Genomic DNA, 26,515 nt, shown 5'->3' on the forward strand with positions numbered 1-26,515 from the left:
TAGACACAGCAAAAACAGAAAACACATTTCAAGTATTTTGTTTTTGGAGATATAAAGGACAGATCACAGTTATGAGGCTGTACGCGTTGAACTTTACAATAATGTATTTAACGTGTGTGTGTGTGTGTGTTCATGATTTGTGTGTGTCTATCTGTGTCTGTGTCTCATCTCGGGGATGGAGGGCGAGAGTCCTTGAATAGCTTGCTGATATCAATGTCAGAGTCTTTCATGTGAGGATGGATGTCCACATCGATGCCACTGTCCTTACACTGCTGGAGCAGAGTTCTGATGTTACTCTCAGACAGACGCAGGTACCTGTACACACAGACACGTAGCATGACGTACTGCAGCAGTCGTTACAGCATGCGGCTGTTGCATTGCAATTAAAACCATTTCATCTTAATATCAATATTCCAACTGCGTTATCAGTGATTGGATTCAATAGCTTGAAGGCTGCAGTATATGTTTTTATTTTTTATCGCTTAGGTGAATAAAAAATAAAATCTTAGTACAAAACTCCAAACTGGTAACACTTGTAAAGCAGCCAGTCTTACATGTTTTAAAGCCTTTCGTTGTGCGTTCATAACACTGTTTTCACATTAGGCAATACACTTGCACGGCCCATTACACTGGTCAGTCAATCGAATGCTCTTCCCTCTGCTAGCCTCTAGCTGACTCGATGGTTAACCCGTTTATTTGTTTTCATTTCAACAATTTACTATCCAATTCAATTCAATTCAAGGGCTTTATTGGCATGGGAAACATGTGTTAACATTGCCAAAGCAAGTGAGGTAGACAACATACAAAGTGAATATATAAAGTGAAAAACAACAAAAAATTAACAGTAAACATTACACATACAGAGGTTTCAAAACAGTAAAGACATTACAAATGTCATATTATATATATATATACAGTGTTTTAACAATGTACAAATGGTTAAAGGACACTTGATGTGTCACTTGATATCCTTGATGTGCTAGATAACTTGCTTGAAATTGATGTTAAAAAAACTCCACTGGGGCTGATATGCTTGATCCATTTTCTCTGCAGCTCTCTGCCCCCCTGATTGCTGAATCATTAACCCATATGTTTAACCTGACAATTATATCTGGTACTGGTTTGGAAGGCGGCCCATGTACTAACCCTTCACAAAGGTGGTGACCCTTATTACCGACCTATTTCTAAATGTTCTTGTCTAGCTAAAATATTTAGAATCCTTGATTAAATCTCAGCTAAGATCTTATTTTTGAAAACGTATTCTAAATGAACATCAGTCAGGTTTTAGACCAGGTCATAGCACTATGTCTGCTGCATCCGTAGTTATAAATGATGTGCTTAACTGTATGGATAAAAGGCACCATTGTGCTGCCCTCTTCATTGACCTGTCAAAGGCTTTTGATACTGTTGATCACTCACTGCTAATTCAGAGGCTTTCCTCAATTGGCCTAGACCAGGCTGATTGTAATTGTTTTAAAAATTACTTGACAGATTGAATTCAATGTACAGTGCCTTCGGCCTGGACTTTTTGCACATTTTGTTACGTTACAGTGTTATTCTAAAATTGATTAAATGTTTTTTTTATCTGCAATCTACACACAATACCCCATAATGACGAAGCGAAAACAGGTTTTTCAACATTTTTGCTAAGAACAGAAATACCTTATTTACGTAAGAATTCACACCCTTTGCTATCCATTGATCATCCTTGAGATTTCTACAACTTGATTGGAGTCACCTGTGGTAAATTTAACTGACGGACATGATTTGGAAAGGCACACAGCTGTCTATATAAGGTCCCACAGTTGACAGTGCATGTCAGAGCAAAAACCAAGCCATGAGGTTGGGGGAATTGTTCGTAGAGCTCCGAGGCACAGAGCTGGCCGCCTGGCTGAACTGAGCAATCATGGGAAAAGGGCCTTGGTCAGGGGGGTGACCAAGAACCCGATGGTCACTCTGACAGAGCTCTAGAGTTCCTCTGTGGAGATGAGAGAACCTTCCAGACAATCACAAAATACAGGTGTGCCAAGCTTGTAGGTGGAGTGATGAGTTCTCCAGCAGTCTCACAACTCAATCGCTAGTTGAAAACTGTTTTCTGCCCCTCCCAAAATATAGAATTTGTAGATAATTGGCCCTCTTTCTGGGACTCACCCACAAACAGGACCAAGCCTGGCATGCTGAGGAGTGACGGACTCCATCCTAGCTGGAGGGGTGCTCTCATCTTATCTATGAACATAGACAGGCCTCTAACTCCACAATGAGACAGGGTGCAGGTCAGCCAGCAGGCTGTTAGCCAACCTGCCAGTTTAGTGGAGTCTGCCACTAGCCCAGTCAGTGTAGTCAGCTCAGCTATCCCCATTGAGACTGTGTCTATGCCTCGACCTAGGTTGAGCAAAACAAAACATGTTTGCCTTAGGAATCTCACTGTAATAAAGACCTCCTCCATTCCTGTCATTATTGAAAGAGATCTCAAAATAGGGTTACTTAATGTTAGATCCCTCACTTTCATTCCATCACTTCAATGAACTAATCACTGATCATCATCTTGATTTCATTGGCCTAACTGAAACATGGCTCAAGCCTGATGAATTTACTGTGTTAAATGAGGCCTCTCCTCCTGGTTACACTAGTGACCATATCCCCCGCACATCCCAACGCAAAGGCGTTGCTAACATTTATGACAGCAAATTCCAATTTACAAAAAAAAAAGACGGAGTTTTCTTCTTTTGAGCTTTAGTCATGAAATCTATGCAGTTTACTCAATCACTTTTTATAGCTACTGTTTACAGGCCTCCTGGGCCATATACAGCGTTCCTCACGGAGTTCCCTGAATTCCTTTCGGACCTTGTATTCATGGCAGATAATATTTACATTTTTGGTAATATCCACATGGAAAAGTCCACAGACCCACTCCAAAAGACTTTCGGAGCCATCATCGACTCAGTGGGTTTTTGTCCAACATGTCTCTGGACCTACTCATTGCCACAGTCATATTCTGGACCTAGTTCTTTCCCATGGAATAAATGTTGTGGATCTGAATGTTTTTCCTCATAATCCTGGACTATCGGACCACCTTTTTATTATGTTTGCAATCGCAACAAATAATCTGCTCAGACCCCAACCATGGATCATCAAATGCTGTGATATAAATTCTCAGACCCAAAGATTCCTAGATGCCCTTCCAGACGCCCTCCACCTACCCAAGGATGTTGGAGTACAAAAATTGGTTAACCACCTAACTGAGGATATTAATTTAACCTTGCATAATGGAAGGGTGAACTCTAGTTCTGTTCAGGACTACACGATGGACAAAGACACCCACACGCAAATACATTCATGATTTCTTAGTCCAAACAGGAGGCTGTTTGTGTGCAAACTATATGATTAATGTGAAAATAATTCCGAAATGTATTGACGATAAGTGTCTTTTGCTCTCTCTCTCTCTCTCTCCATGTTGTTGGGTAAAATGCCATATTGTGTCAGTCCGCTAGGGACTTGTTTCTCATGAATCAAGTGTGTTATTATTTAGTTAGCTAGTAATTAAACAATTAAACCAATTTGTGTAGGGCTGAATCATGAGCACGGCTGGGTTCAAAATGAGGTTACGACTGTTCAAAATGATGATATGATAAGAGGTAATGATTAATCATGTGACTGTTCAGAATGATGATATGATAAGAGGTAATGATTAATAAGATTACTGTTTATCGATGAAATAGATACAGTATATACCTTAATTCGGGAGATGGTAACTCTTTAAACAACCTATTCTGTGGTACCCCAAATCCTAATTAGTTAATTGTTACATGATTAATTTAATCGGGTAACAATTAAACATAGTTAGTGGATTAAATAAATAACAATCATCAAATTAATGAAAGTAGTCATGATACTACATTTCGATGACACATGGTGAAGCCCCAAAATTGCCCTCCCTGGAAGCCTGTGTTTCAGACAAAAGGAAGTGGATGGCGGCAAATGTTTTACTTTTAAACTTGGACAAAACAGAGACGCTAGTTCTAGGTCCCAAGAAACAAAGAGATCTGCTGTTGGATCTGACAATTGTTGTACAGTCGTCTCAAATAAAACTGTGAAGGACCTCTGCGTTAATCTCGACACTGATCTCTCTCTCTTATCAAGAATATTTCAAGGACAGCTTTTTTCCATCTTCGTAACATTGCAAAAATCTGAAACTTTTTGTCAAAAAATTATGCAGAAAAGCTGATCGATGCTTTTGTCACGTCTAGATTAGACTACTGCAATGCTCTACTCTCCGGCTACCCGGATAAAGCACTAAATACATTTCAGTTAGTGCTAAACACGGCTGCTAGAATCCTGACTAAAACCCCCAAATTTTAACACATGACTCCAGTGCTAGCCTCTACATTTGGCTTCCTGTTAAGGCCAGGGCTGATTTCAAGGTTTTACTGCTAACCTACAAAGCATTACATGGGCTTGCTCCTACCTATCTCCGGTTTGGTCATGCCGTACGTACCTACACGTACGCTACGGTCACAAGACGCAGGCCTCATTATTGTCCCTAAAATTTCTAAGTAAACAGCTGGAGGCAGGGTTTTCTCCTATAGAGCTACATTTTTATGGAATGATCTGTCTATCCATGTGAGAGACGCAGACTCAGTCTCGACCTTCAAGTCCATACTGAAGACGCATTTCTTTAGTAGGTTCTATGATTGAGTGTAGTCTGGCCCAGGGGTGCGATGGTGAACGGCAAGGCACTGGAGCGACGAACTGCCCTTGCTGTCTCTGCCTGGCCATTCTCTGCCTCTGACCCTATTATGGGGGGCTGAGTCACTGGCTTACTAATGCTCTTCCATGCTGTCCCTAGTAGGGGTGCGTCACTTGAGTGGGTTGAGTCACAGACGTGATCTTCCTGTTCGGTTTTGCACCCCCCCAGGCTCGTGTGCTGGAGGAGATCTTTGTGGGCTGTACTCAGCCTTGTCTCAGGGTAGTAAGTTGGTGGTCTGTTGATATCTGTCTACTGGTGCGGGGGCTGTGCTTTGGCAAAGTGGGTAGGGTTATATCCTGCCTGGTTGGCCCTGTCCGGGGGTAGTGTCGGACGGGGCAGACAGTGTCCCCTGACCCACCCCTGTTCCAGCCTCCAGTATTTATGCTGCAGTAGTTTATGTGTCAGGGGCTAGGGTCAGTCAGTTACTGTATATCTGGTGTAATTCTCCTGTCTTATCTGGTGTCCTGTGTGAATTTAAGTATCCTCCCTCTAATTCTCTCTCTCTCCCTATCTCCCTCCCAGGGGACCTGAGCCCTAGGACCATGCCTCAGGACTACCTGGCCTGATGAGTCCTTGCTGTCCCCAGTCCACCTGGCTGTGCTGCTGCTCCAGTTTAAACTGTTCTGCCTGTGGCTAGGGAACCCTGACCTGTTCACCGGATGTGCTACCTGTCCCGGACCTGCTGTTTTCTACTCTCTCTCTCTACCGCACCTTCTGTCTCGACCTCTGAATGCTTGGCTATGAAAAGCCAACTGACATTTACTCCTGAGGTACTGACCTGTTGCACCGTCTACAACCACTGTGATCATCTTGAAGAACAATCTGGCCTTGTACATGGCCATGTACTCTTATAATCTCCACCCGGCACAGCCAGAAGAGGACTGGCCACCCCTCAGAGCCTGGTTCCTCTCTAGGTTTCTTCCTAGGTTCCTGCCTTTATAGAGAGTTTTTCCTAGCCATCGTGCTTCTACACCTGCATTGCTTGCTGTTTGGGGTTTAAGGCTGGGTTTCTGTATAGCACTTTGTGACATCTACTGATTTAAAAAGGGCTTTATAAATACATTTGATTGATTGATTGTAGCATCAAACCTAAGATTTGAGTCTGTAATCGCTGCCAAATGTGCTTCAACAAAGTACTGAGTAAAGGGTCTGAATACTTAAGAAAATGTGATATTTCAGTTTTTTGGGGGGATATTTCAGAATTTTTAGAATAAGGCTGTAATGTAACAAAATGTGGAAAAAGTCAAGAGGTCTGAATACTTTCTGAAGGCACTGTATATCTGCTGATGGTGTTAAATCAGGTTTCCTGGATATTACGAAAGGTGTCCCGCAATTGGTCGTACTTTTTGCTGTTAACAATAACAATATCGACTTGTCTGTCAAAAAATGTATGCCGAGGATACTGTTGTGTATGCTATTGCCCTCACGGTTGACCAGGCTCTGAACTACAGTCTGCCTTCATTGTATTACAGGAAAACTATATTGGCATGAAATTAGTACTGAATGCAGGTAAAACTAAGTATATGTTGTAATAAAGCGCATAAAAATAAGACTGATTTAAGCATATGTATTGGTGGTGGCCATATTGATCGTGTCCGTGCTTTTAAATATCCGAGCATCTGGATAGATTAAAATCTGTCCTTTGAAAAGCATATTGATGAGTTAAGAAGCTGAGAATAAAAATGGGCTTCTTCTATAGAATAGATCCTGCCTCTCGCTAAATAGTAGAAAGCCGACTGTTCAGACAACGATCTTATTGGTCCTAGACTATGGCGACATCATCTAAATGAACGGACCTGCCACTTCATTAAAGCCGTTAGATGCAGTTTCTCATAGCACACTGAGCTTTATTACAGGTGACAAGGTCAGTACTCACCACAACATTCTCTACCAGAAAGTTGGTTGGCCTTCTTTGATGTCACGTAGGTTGATACATTGCTATGTTTTCATTTATAAAGCCATATTACAAAAAGTCTGGCTGTTCCTAATATCTTTACTAAACTTTAGACATACGAGTTACCACACCTGGTCTCAGGTATAGTTAACTCTGGAAATTCTCTTGGTATCCACTGAGTTAGATAAATCAGCTTTAAGTTTTCTTGCACCTTATTTGTGGAACAATCGTTGAAATGTTCTTAAATGTGATGTTCTCATGCATCTATGGAAATTCAGAAAGCTGATTGAGAACTTCATTAATGATGAATGTGTTTTTTTATGACTGTGCTTTTCTTTCTGCTTGCAGTTTGTATTTATGTTTTGAAGTGTGTATTTTCTGGAATTCTGTAAAGGAGACCTTGGTATCAGTATGACTCCCTGATCAAATAAAGGCAACAATTATTATTTTTTGACTTAACATCAAATTTCCAGAATTTCTATCCCATGTGATCAAAGGTGTGATCATTGAAGATACAGTGCATTTGGAAAGTATTCAGACCCCTTCAATTTTTCCACAATTTGTTACGTTACAACCGTATTCTAAAATGAATTAAATTGTTTTCCCCCCCTTCAAGCTACACACAATACCCCATAATGACAAAGCTAAAACAGGTTTTTAGAATTTTTGCAAATTTATAAACAAAAACAAAATTGAAATATTACATTTACATAAGTATTCAGACCCTTTACTCAGTACTTTGTTGAAGCACCTTTGGCAACAATTACAACCTTGAGTATTCTTGGGTATGACACTACAAGCTTGGCACACCTGTGTTTGGGGAGTTTCTCCCATTCTTCTCTGCAGATCCTCTCAAGCTCCATCAGGTTGGATAGGGACAGCTAAGGTCTCTCCAGAGATGTTCGATCAGGTTCAAGTCCGGGCTCTGGTTGGGCCACTCAAGAACATTCAGAAACGTATCCCAATGCCACACCTGCGTTGGCTTGGCTGTGTGCTTAGGGTTCATTGTCCTGTTGGAAGCTGAACCTTCTCTCCAGTCTGAGGTCCTGAGTGCTCTAGAGCAGGTTTTCATCAAGGATCTCTCTATACTTTGCTCCGTTCATCTTTCCGTCGATCCTGACTAGTCTCCCTGCCCCTGAAAAACATCCCCACAGTATGATGCTGCCAACACCATGCTTCACCGTAGGGAGGGTGCCAGGTTTCCTCCAGACATGACACTTGGTATTCAGGCCAAAGAGTTCAATCTTGGTTTCATCAGACCAGAGAATCTTGTTTCTCATGGTCTGAGAGTCCCTTAGGTCCCTTAGGTGCCTTAGACCGCTGCCCCACTCAGGAGCCCGGGAGAGTAAGGCTCTAACTTAGCAAAATGTGGAACAAGTCAAGGGCTCTGAATACTTTCCAAATGCACAGTATCTTTCACAATGTAATCAAATGAAATAAACTTATTCAGGCTAGGGTCTATTTTTATCCACTTCCTGTCTGACTGATGCGCCCAAAGTAAACTGCCTGTTACTCAGGCCTAGAAGCCAAGATATGCATATAATTGGTACCATTGGATAGAAACACTTTGAAGTTTGTAGAAATGTTAAAATTATGTATGAGACTATAACGCAATTGATATGGTAGGAGAAAATGCAAAGAAAAAACAACTGGGAAATGTTTTCTTTGAGAGCCCATGCTCTTCCAATGGAATGTATAGGGTTCCCAGATGTCAACAGTCTTTGTTCAAGGTTTCAGGCTTGTTTCTTCCCAAACGAGTAAGAATTTTGAGTTTTAGTACTGGGAGTCAGACTTGGAAATCAGTCTGTGCGTGCGCACTTGCTAGTTTTACTTTTCTATTGAACATACTTCTTTCCGTATGAAATATTACAGTTTAATTACATTTTAGGGTACCTGAGGATTAAATGGAAACGTATTTTGACTTGTTTTAACAAAGGTTAGCAGTAGCTTTTTGGATTCCTTTCTCTGCATGTTGAACAAGTGGATTACTCAAATTGATGGCGCCAACTTAACAGACTTTTTGGGATATAAAAAATGATTTAATTTAACAAAACGACCATGCATGTTGTAGCTGGGACCCTTTGGATGGCAAATCAGAGGAAGATTTTCAAAAAGTAAGTGAATATTTAATCGCTATTTGTGATTTGTTTTAAGACTGTGCTTGTTGAAAAATATTTTGGTGTGGGGCGCCATCCTCAAATAATTGCATGGCATGCTTTCGCTGTAAAGCCTATTGTAAATCGGACAATGCAGTTAGATGAACAAGACTTTAAGCTTTTAACCAATATAAGACACTTGTATGTACCTACATTTTTAAATTTCACCTGAAGTTGTCGGCAGGTGACGCCTAGCCATAAGAATTAAAGAAACAATGTTTAGCAGGCACTAGTTTGCATCAAGGCTGTCTTGAGCATTTAGCCATATGTTCTCATGGAAATTGCAGTAAATATACCCATTGTTCATGCACCTGGGGAAAAACCTTTTGGTATGGCGAATCCAAGCCTGACATAGGTCTGGGTTGAAATCATTGCATGCCTTATCTATGGCCTGACTGGGGATGGCAATCATACGTACATTTTCCACCTTTACTGTAATTGTGTACTGTATTTTACAGTATTGTATTGTACTTTTTTTTAAATACAATTTTTTTAACTAGGCAAGTCAGATTGTATGGTACTACAGTATTGTATGTACCACCCCATCAAAAAGACCCCAGCAACTTCATTTTGGATGCATATTTGATTTACTGTACCGAGGATGCATTTCTTTCTTGTTTTGGACTTTCTGGATTATTTGCATAGCATATTGGTATTGTATTGATATTGTATTACTGCACTGTAGGAAGTAGAAACACAAGCATTTCGCTGCACCTGCTGTAACATCTGCTAATCTGTGTACCCGACCAATAAACTTTGATTTGATTTGTTACATATAGTAAAATCATAATAGTCATCATCATAGTAGTACATGCGAGTATATACTGTACAAAAATATAAATGCAACATGCAACAATTTCAAAGATTTTGTTGAGCTACAGTTCATAAGGAAATCAGTCAATTGAAATAAATAAATTATGCCCTAATCTATGGATTTTACATGACTGGGCAGGGGCGCAGCTATAGGTGGGCTTGGTAGGGCATAGGCTGATCCAATTGGAAGCCAGGCTGACTCACAGGGGAGCCAGGGCCAGCCAATCAGAAATAGTTTTTCCCCACAAATGGGCTTACAGAAATACTACTTAGTGAACTGAAGATGTGCTTAGAGTTTTGAAACAAGTGCCTTTATGATGATCTGTTTTGAGTTTTCTACTAAGAGCTGGGATTTACCACATACTTGTGAAAATTGCACCAAAGCGATAAAAAAACGGTAATATACTGTATGTATCTCTTCTCACCTGCAGCGCAGGGCCTCCAGGGGGCGTAGGGTGAGGTTGCGTCGGTCCTGTCTCTCCTGTTCAGTGGCCCTAGCCCGAGTGATCAGCTCCCTCACCCTCTTCTGCAGCAGAGGGAAGCCCAGCACAGCCTCCTGCAGCCCATGGAGCTCCGGGGACAGCTGGGGGGGAAGCAAGGCCAGCAGGCTGGGGGTGGGGAGCAGGAGTGTAGTGCTGCCATCCAGGCTCAGGGTACTGGGGGTCAAGCTCAGGGTACTGGGGTGCTGGCTGGGCCGTGGGGTCAGACCCCCGTAACGCATACCACCCCTTGAGGAGGAGGGGTTCTCTGACAGGGTGTCTCTGGGCCACAGATGGTGGGGGGACATGGTGTCCCCGTTAATGGTAAGAGGGAGAATCAGACCTGGAGAGAAGTGCAGAGATGACCAGAGATTATTACACTAGTTATTTAAGCACTCTATTACACCAGCTACTATTGCAGATTGTGGGGCATTAATTGCAGTAAGGAGGTAGTTGTTTCTGTGTTTTGTTCTACAGATACAGGTACTTCAGTGTACTGACTTCTGTGGCTGGTTCGTGGGGATGGGGCTGCGGTGCTCTGGGGGATCCTGAACAGAGGGCTGTTGAGAGAGCAGGAGGAGCAGTCCTCTCGGCTGGCATGGGACGGGGGGCAGGTGGGGAGCTGTACCCTGCTGCCCCCTCCACTAAGCTCAGCCCTGCTGTTATCACTAGAAATCTGGAGGGGAGAGAGGCACATGCTCAAAATCATCATACTCAGTCCAGTTAACTGAATTCTGCACTACTCACAGTATGTTAACATATGCCATATTACCTGGAATAGGGTTTGGCTTCTGAAAGTAGGAGACACACTAGTTAGCCTCCTCAGGTTCTGTTTGACCCTCCTCTCCTCCTGTAGCCAGAAGTTCTTGTGGAGACTTTCCATGCGGCTGAGGGCCTGGTTCAGCTTCTTAAACTGATAGAGACACATGCCAGTGAGTATATCCCCCCCAATACTCTTTTACTTAGGCCTATGCACCTTTTTGTTTTTTATTATATATACAGTGAGGGAAAAAAGTATTTGATCCCCTGCTGATTTTGTACGTTTGCCCACTGACAAAGAAATGATCAGTCTATAATTTTAATGGTAGGTTTATTTGAACAGTGAGAGACAGAACAAAATAATCCAGAAAAATGCATGTCAAAAATGTTATAAATTGATTTGCATTTTAATGAGGGAAATAAGTATTTGACCCCCTCTCAATCAGAAAGATTTATGGCTCCCAGGTGTCTTTTATACAGGTAACGAGCTAAGAATAGGAGCACACTCTTAAAGGGAGTGCTCCTAATCTCAGTTTGTTACCTGTATAAAAGACACCTGTCCACAGATGCAATCAATCAATCAGATTCCAAACTCTCCACCATGGCCACGACCAAAGAGCTCTCCAAGGATGTCAGGGTAAAGATTGTAGACCTACACAAGGCTGGAATGGGCTACAAGACCATCGCCAAGCAGCTTGGTGAGAAGGTGACAACAGTTGGTGTGATTATTCGTAAATGGAAGAAACACAAAATAACTGTCAATCTCCCTCGGCCTGGGGCTCCATGCAAGATCTCACCTCGTGGAGTTTCAATGATCATGAGAACAACAAGGAATCAGCCCAGAACTATACAGGACAATCTTGTCAATGATCTCAAGGCAGCTGGGACCATAGTCACCAAGAAAACAATTGGTAACACACTACGCCGTGAAGTACTGAAATCCTGCAACGCACGCAAGGTCCCCCTGCTCAAGAAAGCACATATACATGCCCGTCTGAAGTTTGCCAATGAACATCTGAATGATTCAGAGGACAACTGGGTGAAAGTGTTGTGGTCAGATGAGACCAAAATGGAGCTCTTTGGCATCAACTCAACTCGCCGTGTTTGGAGGAGGATGAATGCTGCCTATGACCCCAAGAACACCATCTCCACCGTCAAACATGGAGGTGGAAACATTATGCTTTGGGGGTGTTTTTCTGCTAAGGGGAACAGGACAACTTCACCGCATCAAAGGGACGATGGACGGGGCCATGTACTGTCAAATCTTTGGTGAGAACCTCCTTCCCTCAGCCAGGGCATTGAAAATGGGTCGTGGATGGGTATTCCAGCATGACAATGACCCAAGGCAACACACGGCTGAGGCAACAAAGAAGTGGCTCAAGAAGAAGCACATTAAGGTCCTGGAGTGGCCTAGCTAGTCTCCAGACCTTAATCCCATAGAAAATCTGTGGAGGGAGCTGAAGGTTTGAGTTGCCAAACGTCAGCCTCGAAACCTTAATCACTTGAAGAAGATCTGCAAAGAGGAGTGGGACAAAATCCGTCCTGAGATGTGTGCAAACCTGGTGGCCAACTACAAGAAACATATGACCTCTGGGATTGCCAACAAGGGTTTTGGCACCAAGTACTAGGTCATGTTTTGCAGAGGAGTTAAATACTTATTTCCCTCATTAAAATGCAAATCAATTTATAACATTTTTGACATTTTTGTTGTTGTTATTCTGTCTCTCACTGTTGAAATAAACCTACCATTAAAATTATAGACTGATCATTTCTTTGTCAGTGGGCAAACATACAAAATCAGCAGGGGATCAAATACTTTTCCCCCTCACTGTATATATATATATATATATATATACAGTGCCTTGCGAAAGTATTCGGCCCCCTTGAACTTTGCGACCTTTTGCCACATTTCAGGCTTCAAACATAAAGATATAAAACTGTATTTTTTTGTGAAGAAGTAACAACAAGTGGGAAACAATCATGAAGTGGAATGACATTTATTGGATATTTCAAACTTTTTTAACAAATCAAAAACTGAAAAATTGGGCATGCAAAATTATTCAGCCCCTTTACTTTCAGTGCAGCAAACTCTCTCCAGAAGTTCAGTGAGGATCTCTGAATGATCCAATGTTGACCTAAATGACTAATGATGATAAATACAATCCACCTGTGTGTAATCAAGTCTCCGTATAAATGCACCTGCACTGTGATAGTCTCAGAGGTCCGTTAAAAGCGCAGAGATTCAGCCCCCTTAAGTTACAGTTTTTTTGGATTGCTTACACACTAAAATTAAAAGTAGTACACTATTAGCAAAACCTTACACTCAAGAAGCAAAACATCAGCCCATATTTGCACAACTATAAGCACATTGTCAACCTCACACTTGTTGCAAAAGTCTACACACAGTGATTTGCAAAACACTAAACACACTTAACATACATTACACACAAAAATCTATCATGAAGTCACATCTTTGCAATACCAAAGCACTGACTGTCAAATTACCACACCGTCCAACCAATTGGTTCAACACAGTCATCAGGTGTGCAAACACTCGTTTGCTTAATTGTAGACACACCAATCAGGTGTATAAGCACTATAAAAAGCTGCAGGTGAGTTCCTCGGTCTTCAAGCACAATGGAAAGAGTCAGAGAAAGAGTAAGACGACGACGAGGAGGACGACAACAACAACGAGGAGGAGGAAGGGGAGGAAGAGGAAGACAAGAAGGTGCTCAAAGAGGACCGAATCTGACAAATGAGATCCGCGCAACACTGGTTGATCACGTTGTCAACCACGGCCTGACGCTGAGGGAGGCTGGACTGCGAGTACAGCCAAATCTAAGCCGATATACAGTGGCAAGTGTGATGAGAACATTTCGACTGGAAAATAGGTATTGTAAAAATATCATCATATCAAAAACATCTGCACGGTTTCAGTAACTGCTTACAGTACTGTATTCTATGCACTATCAGCACTTCTGTTACCTTTTCCTGTGAAATTACTGTACTATTGTACACTTTTTTTTCTACATAGGATTGAGGGTCAGGGACGACAAGGGGGAAGTCCTCCTATGTTCACAGAACAGCAAGAGAGGGAGATAGTAAACATGGTTTTGGCCAACAATGCTATAACACTCAAGCAGCTCCAAGCTAACATTGTCAATAACCACACCATTTTCAACGATATCCATCAGGTCTCAACATCAACACTGGCACGCATCCTAAAAAAAAACATTCAAATGAAGCAAATTTATCGAGTGCCTTTCGAGCGCAATTCCGAAAGGGTGAAACAACTGCGGCATGATTATGCAGAGGTATGTATTCACTTTAGCAGTGTGATCTTGCATACTGTCTCATAATCTTTTACTGTACTGTAATATGTATACTAGATCTACACTGAACTACACAATTTTGCCCAACACTGTTTTTCAGAGAGTTTTACGAATGGATGGAGAGGAGATCCAGCATGAGTTCATTTACGTAGATGAGGCTGGGTTCAACCTGACGAGAACACGGAGGGGAAGAAACATCATTGGCCACAGGGCTATAGTCAATGTCCCAGGGCAACGTGGGGGTAATATAACACTCTGTGCAGCCATTACACAGAATGGGGTCCTCCACCGCCATGCCCATATGGGCCCTTACAACACAGCACTCATACTTACATTCTTGGACCAATTGCACAACATAACAGCATCAAATCAATCATATGCAATACATTGTTGTCTGGGACAATGTGTCTTTCCACCGCTCTGCTCTGGTTCAGAACTGGTTTCAGCAACATCCACATTTCACCGTCCTATATCTTCCACCATACTCTCCATTCCTCAACCCTATAGAAGAGTTTTTCTCGGCATGGCGGTGGAAGGTATATGATCTCCGTCTCCAGGCTGAGGTACCCCTCATCCAAGCCATGGAGGAGGCCTGTGACCAGATGGAGGTAGCAGCAATGCAAGGATGGATTCGTCATTCAAGACGTTTCTTCCCAAGGTGTCTTGCTAATGACAACATTGCCTGCGATGTTGATGAAATTCTCTGGCCAGATCCAGCTAGGCGAAGAGACAATGTCTAGTTATTTATTTTTTTTAACTTACAATACGTAAAGTGTCGTTTGGTTAGAGTATTATGACTCTCCATCATCAACATTTTGGGGGTGTTGAGAAATAAATGAGTTTCTTCAGTCTGCAACATTGGTCTTGTGTAGTGTTTGGTGAATTTACATTATATTTGTACTTTGTTGATAGTAGCCTTCTCTAATCATAGGGAAGTAGAAGTGTTTTAGGTTTATCACAGCAGAGTGTGACTCGTGTAAACAGTCTAGTAATGTGAAACGTGTGTTTCATACGGTAACAAAGTGTGGTTTTTAAAAAGAAGTGTATAGTTTTTACAAGAGTGTTTAATTTTGCAAAGGATCTGTAGTGTTTTGCTAATTGGGTGTGTGGTTGTGCTAATTGTGTGTAGTGTTTTGAAAACATGGGCACTGTTTTGAAAATCGTGCTTAAGCAATCAAAAAAAACTGTAATACTTTGTAGTGTCGTGGAAATGTCCTTAATTACCAAATGATGAGAGCAAATCACACACGAGTCAGAGTTATGCTTAATCTTCACCTTTAATAATAATTAAGCTTTTGCAATAGCATTTTGACTTTCAACAGTTCATTATCTCTAAATGAAAAGTTGAGAGTCCCAACATAATGGCAAATGGGTTCCTTTATAGCAAAGATCCACCCCCTCTCAAGACGACATGACAAAACACAGGTCTTAGGAACTTACACAAAGAAAAAACCTTACTTCAGAGAGAATATCCCCTAGTCAGACAGAGTGGGCTATAAATTATCGTTCAGTTTGGTCTCCTAAACAAAGCTCTTATCTCCTCCTTGGTACAAAATGGTACCAAGACATTACCCCCACCCTATGATATATATCAAATTGTCATTTAGATCGAACCAATTCTAAATACAACCAATCAGAGGACAAACTCACGGAGAGGAGAGTGACCCTATAGGTCAACAAAGAGGGAGCATAGAATGATTCCAGACACTGTCACCCTCCTTTCCCCGATAAGAAAATTAGGGAGTCACTGGCACACAGAAAAGATATGTTTACACATGATGACCCCTTGACCTCTCCCCTCTATGCGGCCCATGCAACTTAGTCCTGACATAGAACAGATAACTGCCAATGGCCACCACTATAGTACAACAAAATACATTCTTATGAGAAATAACTCTTAAGCATATCATGGAAATAAAACATCTTATCTATGTTACCCAACTAATTCTGATCATTCCCTAACAGTAGCGCCACCTTTTGCTGCGATTACAGCTGTAAGTCGCTTGGGGTATGTCTCTAGCAGTTTTGCACATCAAGAGACTGAATTTTTTCCCATTCCTCCTTGCAAAACAGCTCGAGCTCAGTGAGGTTGGATGGAGAGCATTTGTGAAAAGCTGTTTTCAGTTCTTTCCACAGATTCTCGATTGGATTCAGGTCTGGACTTTGACTTGGCCATTCTAACACCTGGATATGTTTATTTTTGAACCATTCCATTGTAGATTTTGCTTTATGTTTTGGATCATTGTCTTGTTGGAAGACAAATCTCCGTCCCAGTCTCAGGTCTTTTGCAGACTCCATCAGGTTTTCTTCCAGAATGGTCCTGTATTTGGCTCCATCCATCTTCCCATCAATTTTAACCATCTTCCCTGTCCCTGCTGAAGAAAAGCAGGCCCAAACCATGATGCTGCCACCACCATGTTTGACAGTGGGGATGGTGTGTTCAGCTGTGTTGCTTATACGCCAAACATAACGTTTTGCATTTTTGCCAAAAAGTTAAATTTTGGTTTCATCTGACCAGAGCACCTTCATCCACATGTTTGGTGTGTCTCCCAGGTGGCTTGTGGCAAACTTTAAACAACACTTTTTATGGATATCTTTAAGAAATGGCTTTCTTCTTGCCACTCTTCCATAAAGGCCAGATTTGTGCAATATACGATTGATTGTTGTCCTATGGACAGAGTCTCCCACCTCAGCTGTAGATCTCTGCAGTTCATCCAGAGTGATCATGAGCCTCTTGGCTGCATCTCTGATCAGTCTTCTCCTTGTATGAGCTGAAAGTTTAGAGGGACGGCCAGGTCTTGGTAGATTTGCAGTGGTCTGATACTCCTTCCATTTCAATATTATCGCTTGCACAGTGCTCCTTGGGATGTTTAAAGCTTGGGAAATATTTTTGTATCCAAATCCGGCTTTAAACTTCTTCACAACAGTATCTCGGACCTGCCTGGTGTGTTCCTTGTTCTTCATGATGCTCTCTGCGCTTTTAACGGACCTCTGAGACTATCACAGTGCAGGTGCATTTATACGGAGACTTGATTACACACAGGTGGATTGTATTTATCATCATTAGTCATTTAGGTCAACATTGGATCATTCAGAGATCCTCACTGAACTTCTGGAGAGAGTTTGCTGCACTGAAAGTAAAGGGGCTGAATAATTTTGCATGCACAATTTTTCAGTTTTTGATTTGTTAAAAAAGTTAGAAATATCCAATAAATGTTGTTCCACTTCATGATTGTGTCCCACTTGTTGTTGATTCTTCACAAAAAAATACAGTTTTATATCTTTATGTTTGAAGCCTGAAATGTGGCAAAAGGTCGCAAAGTTCAAGGGGGCCGAATACTTTCGCAAGGCACTGTATATATATTGTATATAATTTCCAACAGACTTGGGAGATGCGAAGTTCGAGTCAGGCGTCCTCCGAAACATGATCCACCAAACCGCCCTTCTCTCTGAGAAAGTACCGCTCAACTGATGACGGCAGTCAGCCTGCAGGGGCACCCACCACAAGGAGTCGCTAGAGCGCGATGAGCCAAGTAATGCCCTCCCGGCCAAATCCTGCCCTAACCCAGAACGACGCTGGGCTAATCGTGTGCCACCCTCCCGGTCACAGCCGGTACTGACACAGCCTGAGATCGAACCTAGGTCTGTAGTGATGCCTCTAGCCCTGAAATGCAGTGCCTTAGACCGCTGCGCCACTTGGGAGGCCCTGTATGCACCTTTTCAACCACATTGCTGTTTTCAGTTTATTTAAGTTATCTGCCTAACCCACTCAGGGGTCTGTACCCAGCTTGCACATAATATTCTGAGAACCATTCTAATAGCTTGGTGATTGCGTACTTGCTCTAAACTTATTTTGCATACAACCTTCCACAACTTTCTGGGAATGACTTGACTTTGGAACGTTCTCAGCACATTTAATAAGGAACCTAATTTTCTTGGTATTTCATTATTTTGACAGAACGTTTCTTAAAAGTTCAAACATGGTTACATTTCATTTAGGTAATGTTCTAGAAACGTTCTCCAACTGGTTTGACATTGGGAATATTCTCAAATAGTTCAGAGAATGTTAAGAAACAACATTCTTTTAAAATTTGTAATTTTTTAACCTTTATTTAACCAGGTAGGCCAGTTGAGAACAAGATCTCATTTACATCTGTGACCTGGCCAAGATAAAGCAAAGCAGTGCGACACAAACAACAACACAGAGTTACACATGGAATAAACAAACATAGTGTCAATAACACAATAGAAAAAATCTATATATAGTGAGTGCAAATGAGGTAAGATTAGGGCGGTAAAGCAATAAATAGGCCGTAATGGCGAAGTAATTACGATTTAGCAATTAAACACTGGAGTGATATATGTGCAGAAGATGAATGTGCAAGTAGAGATAACGGGGTGCAAAGGGGCAAAATAATAATAACAATATGGGGATGAAGTAGTTGGATCGGCTATTTACAGTTGGCTATCTACAGGTCAAATCAAATCAAATGTTATTTGTCACATACACATGGTTAGCAGATGTTAATGCGAGTGTAGCGAAATGCTTGTGCTTCTAGTTCCGACAATGCAGTAATAACAAGTAATCTAACTAACAATTCCAAAACTACTGTCTTGTACACAGTGTAAGGGGATAAAGAATATGTACGTAAAGATATATGAATGAGTGATGGTACAGAGCAGCATAGGCAAGATACAGTAGATGGTATCGAGTACAGTATATACATATGAGATGAGTATGTAAACAAAGTGGCATAGTTAAAGTGGCTAGTGATACATGTATTACATAAGGATACAGTCGATGATATAGAGTACAGTATATACGTATGCATATGAGATGAATAATGTAGGGTAAGTAACATTATATAAGGTAGCATTGTTTAAAGTGGCTAGTGATATATTTACATCATTTCCCATCAATTCCCATTATTAAAGTGGCTGGAGTTGAGTCAGTGTCAGTGTGTTGGCAGCAGCCACTCAATGTTAGTGGTGGCTGTTTAACAGTCTGATGGCCTTGAGATAGAAGCTGTTTTTCAGTCTCTCGGTCCCAGCTTTGATGCACCTGTACTGACCTCGCCTTCTGGATGATAGCGGGGTGAACAGGCAGTGGCTCGGGTGGTTGATGTCCTTGATGATCTTTATGGCCTTCCTGTGACATCGGGTGGTATAGGTGTCCTGGAGGGCAGGTAGTTTGCCCCCGGTGATGCGTTGTGCAGACCTCACTACCCTCTGGAGAGCCTTACGGTTGAGGGCGGAGCAGTTGCCGTACCAGGCGGTGATACAGCCCGCCAGGATGCTCTCGATTGTGCATCTGTAGAAGTTTGTGAGTGCTTTTGGTGTCAAGCCGAATTTCTTCAGCCTCCTGAGGTTGAAGAGGCGCTACTGCGCCTTCTTCACAATGCTGTCTGTGTGAGTGGACCAATTCAGTTTGTCTGTGATGTGTATGCCGAGGAACTTAAAACTTGCTACCCTCTCCACTACTGTTCCATCGATGTGGATAGGGGGGTGTTCCCTCTGCTGTTTCCTGAAGTCCACAATCATCTCCTTAGTTTTGTTGACGTTGAGTGTGAGGTTATTTTCCTGACACCACACTCCGAGGGCCCTCACCTCCTCCCTGTAGGCCGTCTCGTCGTTGTTGGTAATCAAGCCTACCACTGTTGTGTCGTCCGCAAACTTAATGATTGAGTTGGAGGCGTGCATGGCCACGCAGTCGTGGGTGAACAGGGAGTACAGGAGAGGGCTCAGAACGCACCCTTGTGGGGCCCCAGTGTTGAGGATCAGCGGGGAGGAGATGCAATGATGCAGGTGCAATGATATGTGAGCTGCTCTGACAGCTGATGCTTAAAGTTAGTGAGGGAGATATGAGTCTCCAGCTTCAGTGATTTTCGCAATTCGTTCCAGTCATTGGCAGCAGAGAACTGGAAGGAAAGCTGGCCAGAGGAGGAATTGGCTTTGGGGGTGACCACTGAAATATACCTGCTGGGGGTGGGTGCTGCTTTGGTGACCAGTGAGCTGAAATAAGGTGGGGCTTTAGCTAGCAAAGACTTATAGTTGACCTGGAGCCAGTGGGTTTGGTGGCGAATATGAAGCATGGGCCAGCCAATGAGAGCATACAGGTCGCAGTGGTGGTTAGTATATGGGGCTTTGGTGACAAAACGGATGGCACTGTGATAGACTGCATCCAATTAGCTGAGTAGAGCATTGGAAGCTATTTTGTAAATTACATCGCCGAAGACAAGGATCAGTAGGATAGTCAGTTTTACAAGGGTGTGTTTGGCAGCATGAGTGAAGGATGCTTTGTTGCAAAATAGGAAGCCAATTCTAGATTTCATTTTGGATTGGAGATGCTTAATGTGAGTCTGAAAGGAGAGTTTACAGTTTAACCAGACACCTAGGTATTTGTAGTTGTCCACATATTCTTAGTCAGAACCGTCCAGAGTAGTGATGCTGGACAGGCGGGCAGGTGCGGGCAGCGATCGATTGAAGAGCATGCATTTAGTTTTACTTGCATTTAAGAGCAGTTGGAGGCCACGGAAGGAGAGTTGTATGGCATTGAAGCTCGTCTAGAGGTTAGTTAACACAGTGTCCAAAGAAGGGCCAGAAGTATAAAGAATGGTGTCATCTGCGTAGAGGTGAATCAGAGAATCACCAGCAGTAAGAGCGACATCATTGATGTATACAGAGAAAAGAGCCTGCCCGAGAATTGAACCCCGTGACACCCCCATAGAGACTGCCAGAGGTCTGGACAACAGGCCCTCCGATTTGACACACTGAACTCTATCTGAGAAGTAGTTGGTGAACCAGGCAAGGCAGTCATTTGAGAAACCAAGGCTGTTGAGTCTGCCGATAAGAATGTGATTATTGACAGAGTTGAAAGCCTTGGCCAGGTCGATGAATACGGCTGTACAGTATTGTATTTTATCGATGGCGGTTATGATATCGTTTAGGACCTTGAGCATGGCTGAGGTGCACCCATGACCAACTCGGAAACCAGATTGCATAGCGGAGAAGGTACGGAGGGATTGGAAATGGTCTGTGATCTGTTTGTTCACTTGGCTTCTGAAGACTTTAGAAAGGCAGGGCAGGATAGAAATAGGTCTGTAACAGTTTGGGTCTAGAGTGTCAGCTTTCCAATCTTTAGGTGATCTCAGACGATACGAAAGAGAGGTTGAACAGACTAGTAATAGGGGTTGCAACATTTTTGGAGGATAATTTCAGAAAGAGAGGGTCCAGATTGTCTAGCCCAGTTTATTTTTATGGGTCCAGATTTTGCAGCTCTTTCAGAACATCAGCTATCTGGATTTGGGTGAAGGAGAAATGGGGGAGTGATAAAATAAATTAAATGTTGAAAGAGAATGATTAAATAATTCCACTCTGAAACCTTATAACTGTATGAAATTGATTACAATCATACAATTATAATCTGATGATGTGTGTAGTTTTAGTCAGAATTAGGTTAAATCTGTATAGTGGAAAAACACAGACTGTCTGAGCAAGGCTTAGCTCAGGATTTGAACTTGTATGTGGGGGCTGAAGAAAGATACCGAGAACAGTTCAACTGTGTTTGGACCAACCTGGCTAGGCCTCTGAGGAATTTATGAGGGCATAGGGAGTACTTCTCAAGGTGTCCCTAATCTCGGGGGAATGGAACTGTCGTCTGGGCAGTGATACACAGTGGTGAGAACTATGGAGAAGGATAAAACTCACCTACTGTTTGTGTGGAAGTATGTGCGTTGGATACCTACTGTTTGTGTGGAAGTATGTGCGTAGGATACCTACTGTTTGTGTGGAAGTATGTGCGTAGGATACCTACTGTTTGTGTGGAAGTATGTGCGCAGCTATAAAATGGATGTCTTTGTATAATGGACTTCAGAACGTTCTCGTGAATAAACACTTAGATTTTTGTAAACTGGGACTCTTGTCTGCTTCATTCAACCAGAATCTTACAAACTCTGGGTTGCAGACTGAGTAGATGAATTGAAGTTTATGAACATTGATAACAAAATTCTCATAACAGGGAGGCTTGGGCAAGTTGCTGTGGGGGTGCAGAGCTGTTTATCGGGTTAGGGGTAGCCAGGTGGAAAGCATGGCCAGCTGTAGCTTATTGCTTATTGAAATTTGCAATTATTGTAGATTTATCGGTCGTGACAGTGTTTCCTAGCCTCAGTGCAGTGGGCAGCTGGGAGGAAGTGCTCTTATTCTCCATGGACTTTACAGTGTCCCAGAACTTTTTGGATTTTGTGCAACAGAATGCAAATTTCTGTTTGAAAAATCTAGCATGTGCTTTCCTAACTGCCTGTGTACATTGGTTCCTAACTTCCCTGAAAACTTGCATATCGCGGGGACTATTTGATGCTAATGCAGTACGCCACAGGATGTTTTTATGCTGGTCAATGGCAGTCAGTCCTGGAGTGAACCAAGGGCTATATCTGTTCTTAGTTCAACATTTTTTGAATGGGGCATGCTTATTTAAGATGGTGAGGAAAGGACTTTTAAAGAATAAGCAGGCATCATCTACTGACAGAATGAGGTCAATAATGCTTCCAGGATACCCGGGCCAGGTCGAGTAGAAAGGCCTGTTCGCTGAAGTGTTTTAGGGAGCGTTTGACAATGATGAGGGGTGGTCGTTTGACCACAGACCCATTACGGACGCAGGCAATGAGGCAGTGATCGCTGAGATCCTGGTTGAAAACAGCAGAGGTGTATTTAGAGGGCAGGTTGGTCAGGATGATATCTAAGAGGGTGCCCGTGTTTACGGATTTGGGGTTGTACCTGTAGGTTCATTGATAATTTGTGTGAGATTGAGGGCATCTAGCTTAGATTGTAGGACGGCCAGGGTGTTAAGCAGGTCCCAGTTTAGGTCATCTAACAGTACGAGCTCTGGGGGGCAATCAATTCACATATGGTGTCCAGGGCACAGCTGGAGCTGAAGGTGGTCTATAACAATCAGCAACGTTGAGAGACTTGTTTCTGAAAAGGTGGATTTTTTAGAAGTAGAAGCTCAAATTGTTTGGGCACAGACCTGGATAGTATGACAGAACTCTGCAGGCTATCTCTGCAGTAGATTGCAACTCCGCCCCCTTCGGCAGTTCTATGTTGTCGAAAAATGTTATAGATAGGAATGGAAATTTCAGGATTTTTGGTGGCCTTCCTAAGTCAGGATTCAGACACTGCTAGGACTTCTTCTGTGGGAATGTCAGTAGCTCAGCATAACGTTTCCTACTGGTTTCCTCATGGTTCAATTTAAAGTCATGTTCTCAAATGGTTCCAAGAACGTTAAACAGAAACACAAGTTCCCATGTGGTTCTATTTAATGTCAGTTTTATTATATTCTGGTTAAGTTCTCAAAAATGGTGACTTAAGCGAGATTCTCAGAACTTTCAGAGAATTTATGGTTCTCGTTTATGTCAGTTCTTGGCAATATTCTGGGAATGTTCAAAATAATTGAATTGTACCACAGGTTGGTGGCACCTTAATATGGGAGAACGGTCTTGTGGTACTAACTGGAGCGGAATCAGTGGAAAGGTATCAAATACATCAAAATCAAATCAAATCAAATCTTATTTGTCACATGCGCCGAATACAACAGGTGTAGATCTTACAGTGAAATGCTTACTTAACCAACAACGCAGTTTTAAGTAAATACCTTAAAAAAAAGTAAGAGATAAGAATAACAAATCATTAAAGAGCAGCAGTAAATAACAGTAGTGAGGCTATATACAGGGGGTACCGGTACAGAGTCAATGTGCGGGGGCACCGGTGTCGAGGTAATTTAGTTAATATGTACATGTAGATAGAGTTATTAAAGTGACTAAGCATAGATAATAACATAGAGTAGCAGCAACGTAGGGGGCGGGGTGAAAATAGTCTGGGTAGCCATTTGATTAGCTGTTCAGAAGTCTTGTGGCTTGGGGGTAGAAGCTGTTTAGAAGCCTCTTTGACCTTGACACTGCTACCGCTTGCCGTGTGGTAGCAGGGAGAACAGTCTATGACTAGGGTGGTATGGTTACTGCGGTTAGTATGAGTATTCGAACACGGCTATGGTTTCCAGGTGTTTAATGCCATTTCATTTGCGCCGTTCCGGCCATTATTATGAGCCTCCACTGAACTCATTAACATCATTAATCTCTAAATTCCATTCTCAGAACATGAGGAAAACTTTCTATAAAAAACACAAAACTTAAATGTTCAGAGAATGTTCTAAGAATGTTATTTTGAAACATATACATTCCGTTCCAAGCATCAACAAAACTAGCTTCTGTCTTGTTTACACCTGATCTTAATGCTTTGAAATGGGGTATGTTCGGATAGAATGAAATGAACAGCTTTGTATCTGTAATTAAAAACATGTTATGGTAGCTCCATCCTGGTGGCACAGTGGACTTAATTCCATTGCTAGAGAACAGGACAGAAAGGTTTGAATCACACTGATGCCGTGTCACAATAAAAAATAAATGTGTTCGCATGATTAATGCCTAATGAATTTCATGTGTCCTATCAGCGAACGTTAAGGAAGTTATTGAAAAATCTCAAAACAACCTAAAATTACCGATCTCAGAGATTTAATAAAACTTTTAAGGAACCAGGGTAAAACGTTCTCAGAATCTCCCTGCAACCTAAAAATAAATGTCCCAGAACAGGCGAAACGTTCACTTCTGAAACCAAAAACATACGTTACCACAACTTCTAAGGAACCAAATGTGCTAGCTAGGTATTCATAGGATGCACCTCTGTCACTTGGTCGCCTCGTAGCATTGTTATAAACGTTCTCAAGCCGCCCTCTATCGGCAGCATCATAGTGGTGCCCTTAAGTGGTGATAAACCCAGTCATCCTGGACGGAGGCTAACTACTATTTCGTATAAATTACACTAGAGTGCCTGGAAATACGATGACATTGCTAAAGTAGTCATATTTAGAAGGAAACAACTTAGCCAGCATTATCATGTCCTCAAATTTATTTTAGACAGATGGCAATGTTGTCCTTAGCAAGCAAATTTAATAAAAAAATAGCTAGCAATGCTAACGTTGGCAAGCTAAAATCCCGGTGAAATCAAAATGACAAAAGGTTTTCCTACTAATTATTTGCCTCGTTTTTAATGTCATTGAATTTCCAAGCCACTGTAATGCACTTTTGATGAAATCTTCATCAGCGCTCACTGACGACGCATTAAGTAGAATGCTCAATCGGACATCAGTTCAAGACGAACGTTCAAAATAATATTGTGACGAAACATGCAACACATGAATACTAACCCTGAAAGCCTCTTTGTGGTTGGCAACTCTGAGTAATTTGACATTTTTGCCATCGATCCAGTCCAAGGTGACAGGGGGTGTTCTCCCTCTGGGATGGACATCACCGTGATTTGACCTGGGCATCCTAAAGGCTGTGGGATCTAGTACCAAGCAGGTTTGTTTCTCTCACCACAGAATGTTGAGAAACACAAAGTCCTTTCAGCTTTGTGATGTCACTGATGATTTAAAATTTGAATTCTATGGATTCTATTAGAAGTCTATGGATGTTCCATTCCCCTTGTTCTTGACAGGTTCAATACAGGTTCACATAATAATAAGGAATTCCCCTCCATCAAATCCACAAATTGAGGAAAACAAACATACTCACTACTTGTACATTAGCTGTATAGTTCATTTGTTTGTGTTGTTGGTCTTGGCTAGCTTAATGTTAGTCTGTATCTGGTGTGACCACCATTTGCCTCATGCAGCACAACACATCTCCTTCGCATAGAGTTGATCAGACTGTTGATTGTGGCCTGAAGAATGTTGTCCCACTCCTCTTCAATGGCTGTGAGAAGTTGCTGGATGTTGTCGGGAACTGGAAAAAGCTGTCATTCACGGTGATTCAGAGCATCCCAAACGTGCTCAATGGGTGACATGTCTTGTCAGTATGCAGGCCATGGAAGAACTGGGACATTTTCAGCTTCCAGGAATTGTGTACAGATCCTTGCGACATGGGGCCATGCATTATCATGTTGAAACATAAGGTGATGGCAGTGGATGAATGGCATGACAATGGGCCTCAGGATATCGTCACGGTATCTCTGGTGGACATTCCTGCAGTCACCATGCCAATTGCACGCTCCCTCAAAACTTGAGACATTTTGTGGCATTTTGTTGTGTGACAAAACTGCACATTTTAGAGTGTCCTTTTACTGTCCCCAGCACAAGGTGCACCTGTGTAATGATCATGCTGTTTAATGAGCTTCTTCATATGCCACACCTGTCAGGTGGATGGATTATTTTGGCAAAGCTGAAAGGCCCACAAATGTGTGCAAAAAATTTGAGAGAAAAGTTTTTTGTGCGAATGGAACATTTCTAG

At 42.2% G+C, this 26,515-nt stretch overlaps 1 protein-coding gene across 1 annotated transcript; it reads right to left on the reverse strand.

Moving 5' to 3' along the window:
- Nucleotides 1–164: 164 nt before the first annotated feature.
- Nucleotides 165–25,557, reverse strand: LOC149985196 (uncharacterized). The gene is made up of 5 exons (XM_090205886.1): nt 25,435–25,557; nt 10,862–11,002; nt 10,591–10,765; nt 10,036–10,432; nt 165–315 (listed from the first exon to the last, which is right to left on the reverse strand). The coding sequence occupies exons 1-5, from the start codon at nt 25,555–25,557 to the stop codon at nt 165–167; spliced, it is 987 nt and encodes a 328-aa protein (XP_090062012.1).
- Between the last annotated feature and the right edge of the window lie 958 nt (nt 25,558–26,515).

Source organism: Oncorhynchus mykiss, chromosome 2 (assembly GCF_057628025.1).
Source record: "Oncorhynchus mykiss isolate SJ-2025 chromosome 2, ASM5762802v1, whole genome shotgun sequence".
NCBI lineage: Eukaryota > Metazoa > Chordata > Actinopteri > Salmoniformes > Salmonidae > Oncorhynchus > Oncorhynchus mykiss.

Bases quoted from the DNA above. Each gene is read 5' to 3' on its own strand.
- LOC149985196 (XM_090205886.1), bottom strand. From the start codon at position 25,557: ATGCCCAGGTCAAATCACGGTGATGTCCATCCCAGAGGGAGAACACCC. The intron at 10,766-10,861 runs GTAATATGGCAT...TCTCCCCTCCAG, and splicing joins GAAGCCAAACCCTATTCCAG to ATTTCTAGTGATAACAGCAG. The intron at 316-10,035 runs GTGAGAAGAGAT...CTGTGTGTACAG, and splicing joins CTGGAGGCCCTGCGCTGCAG to GTACCTGCGTCTGTCTGAGA.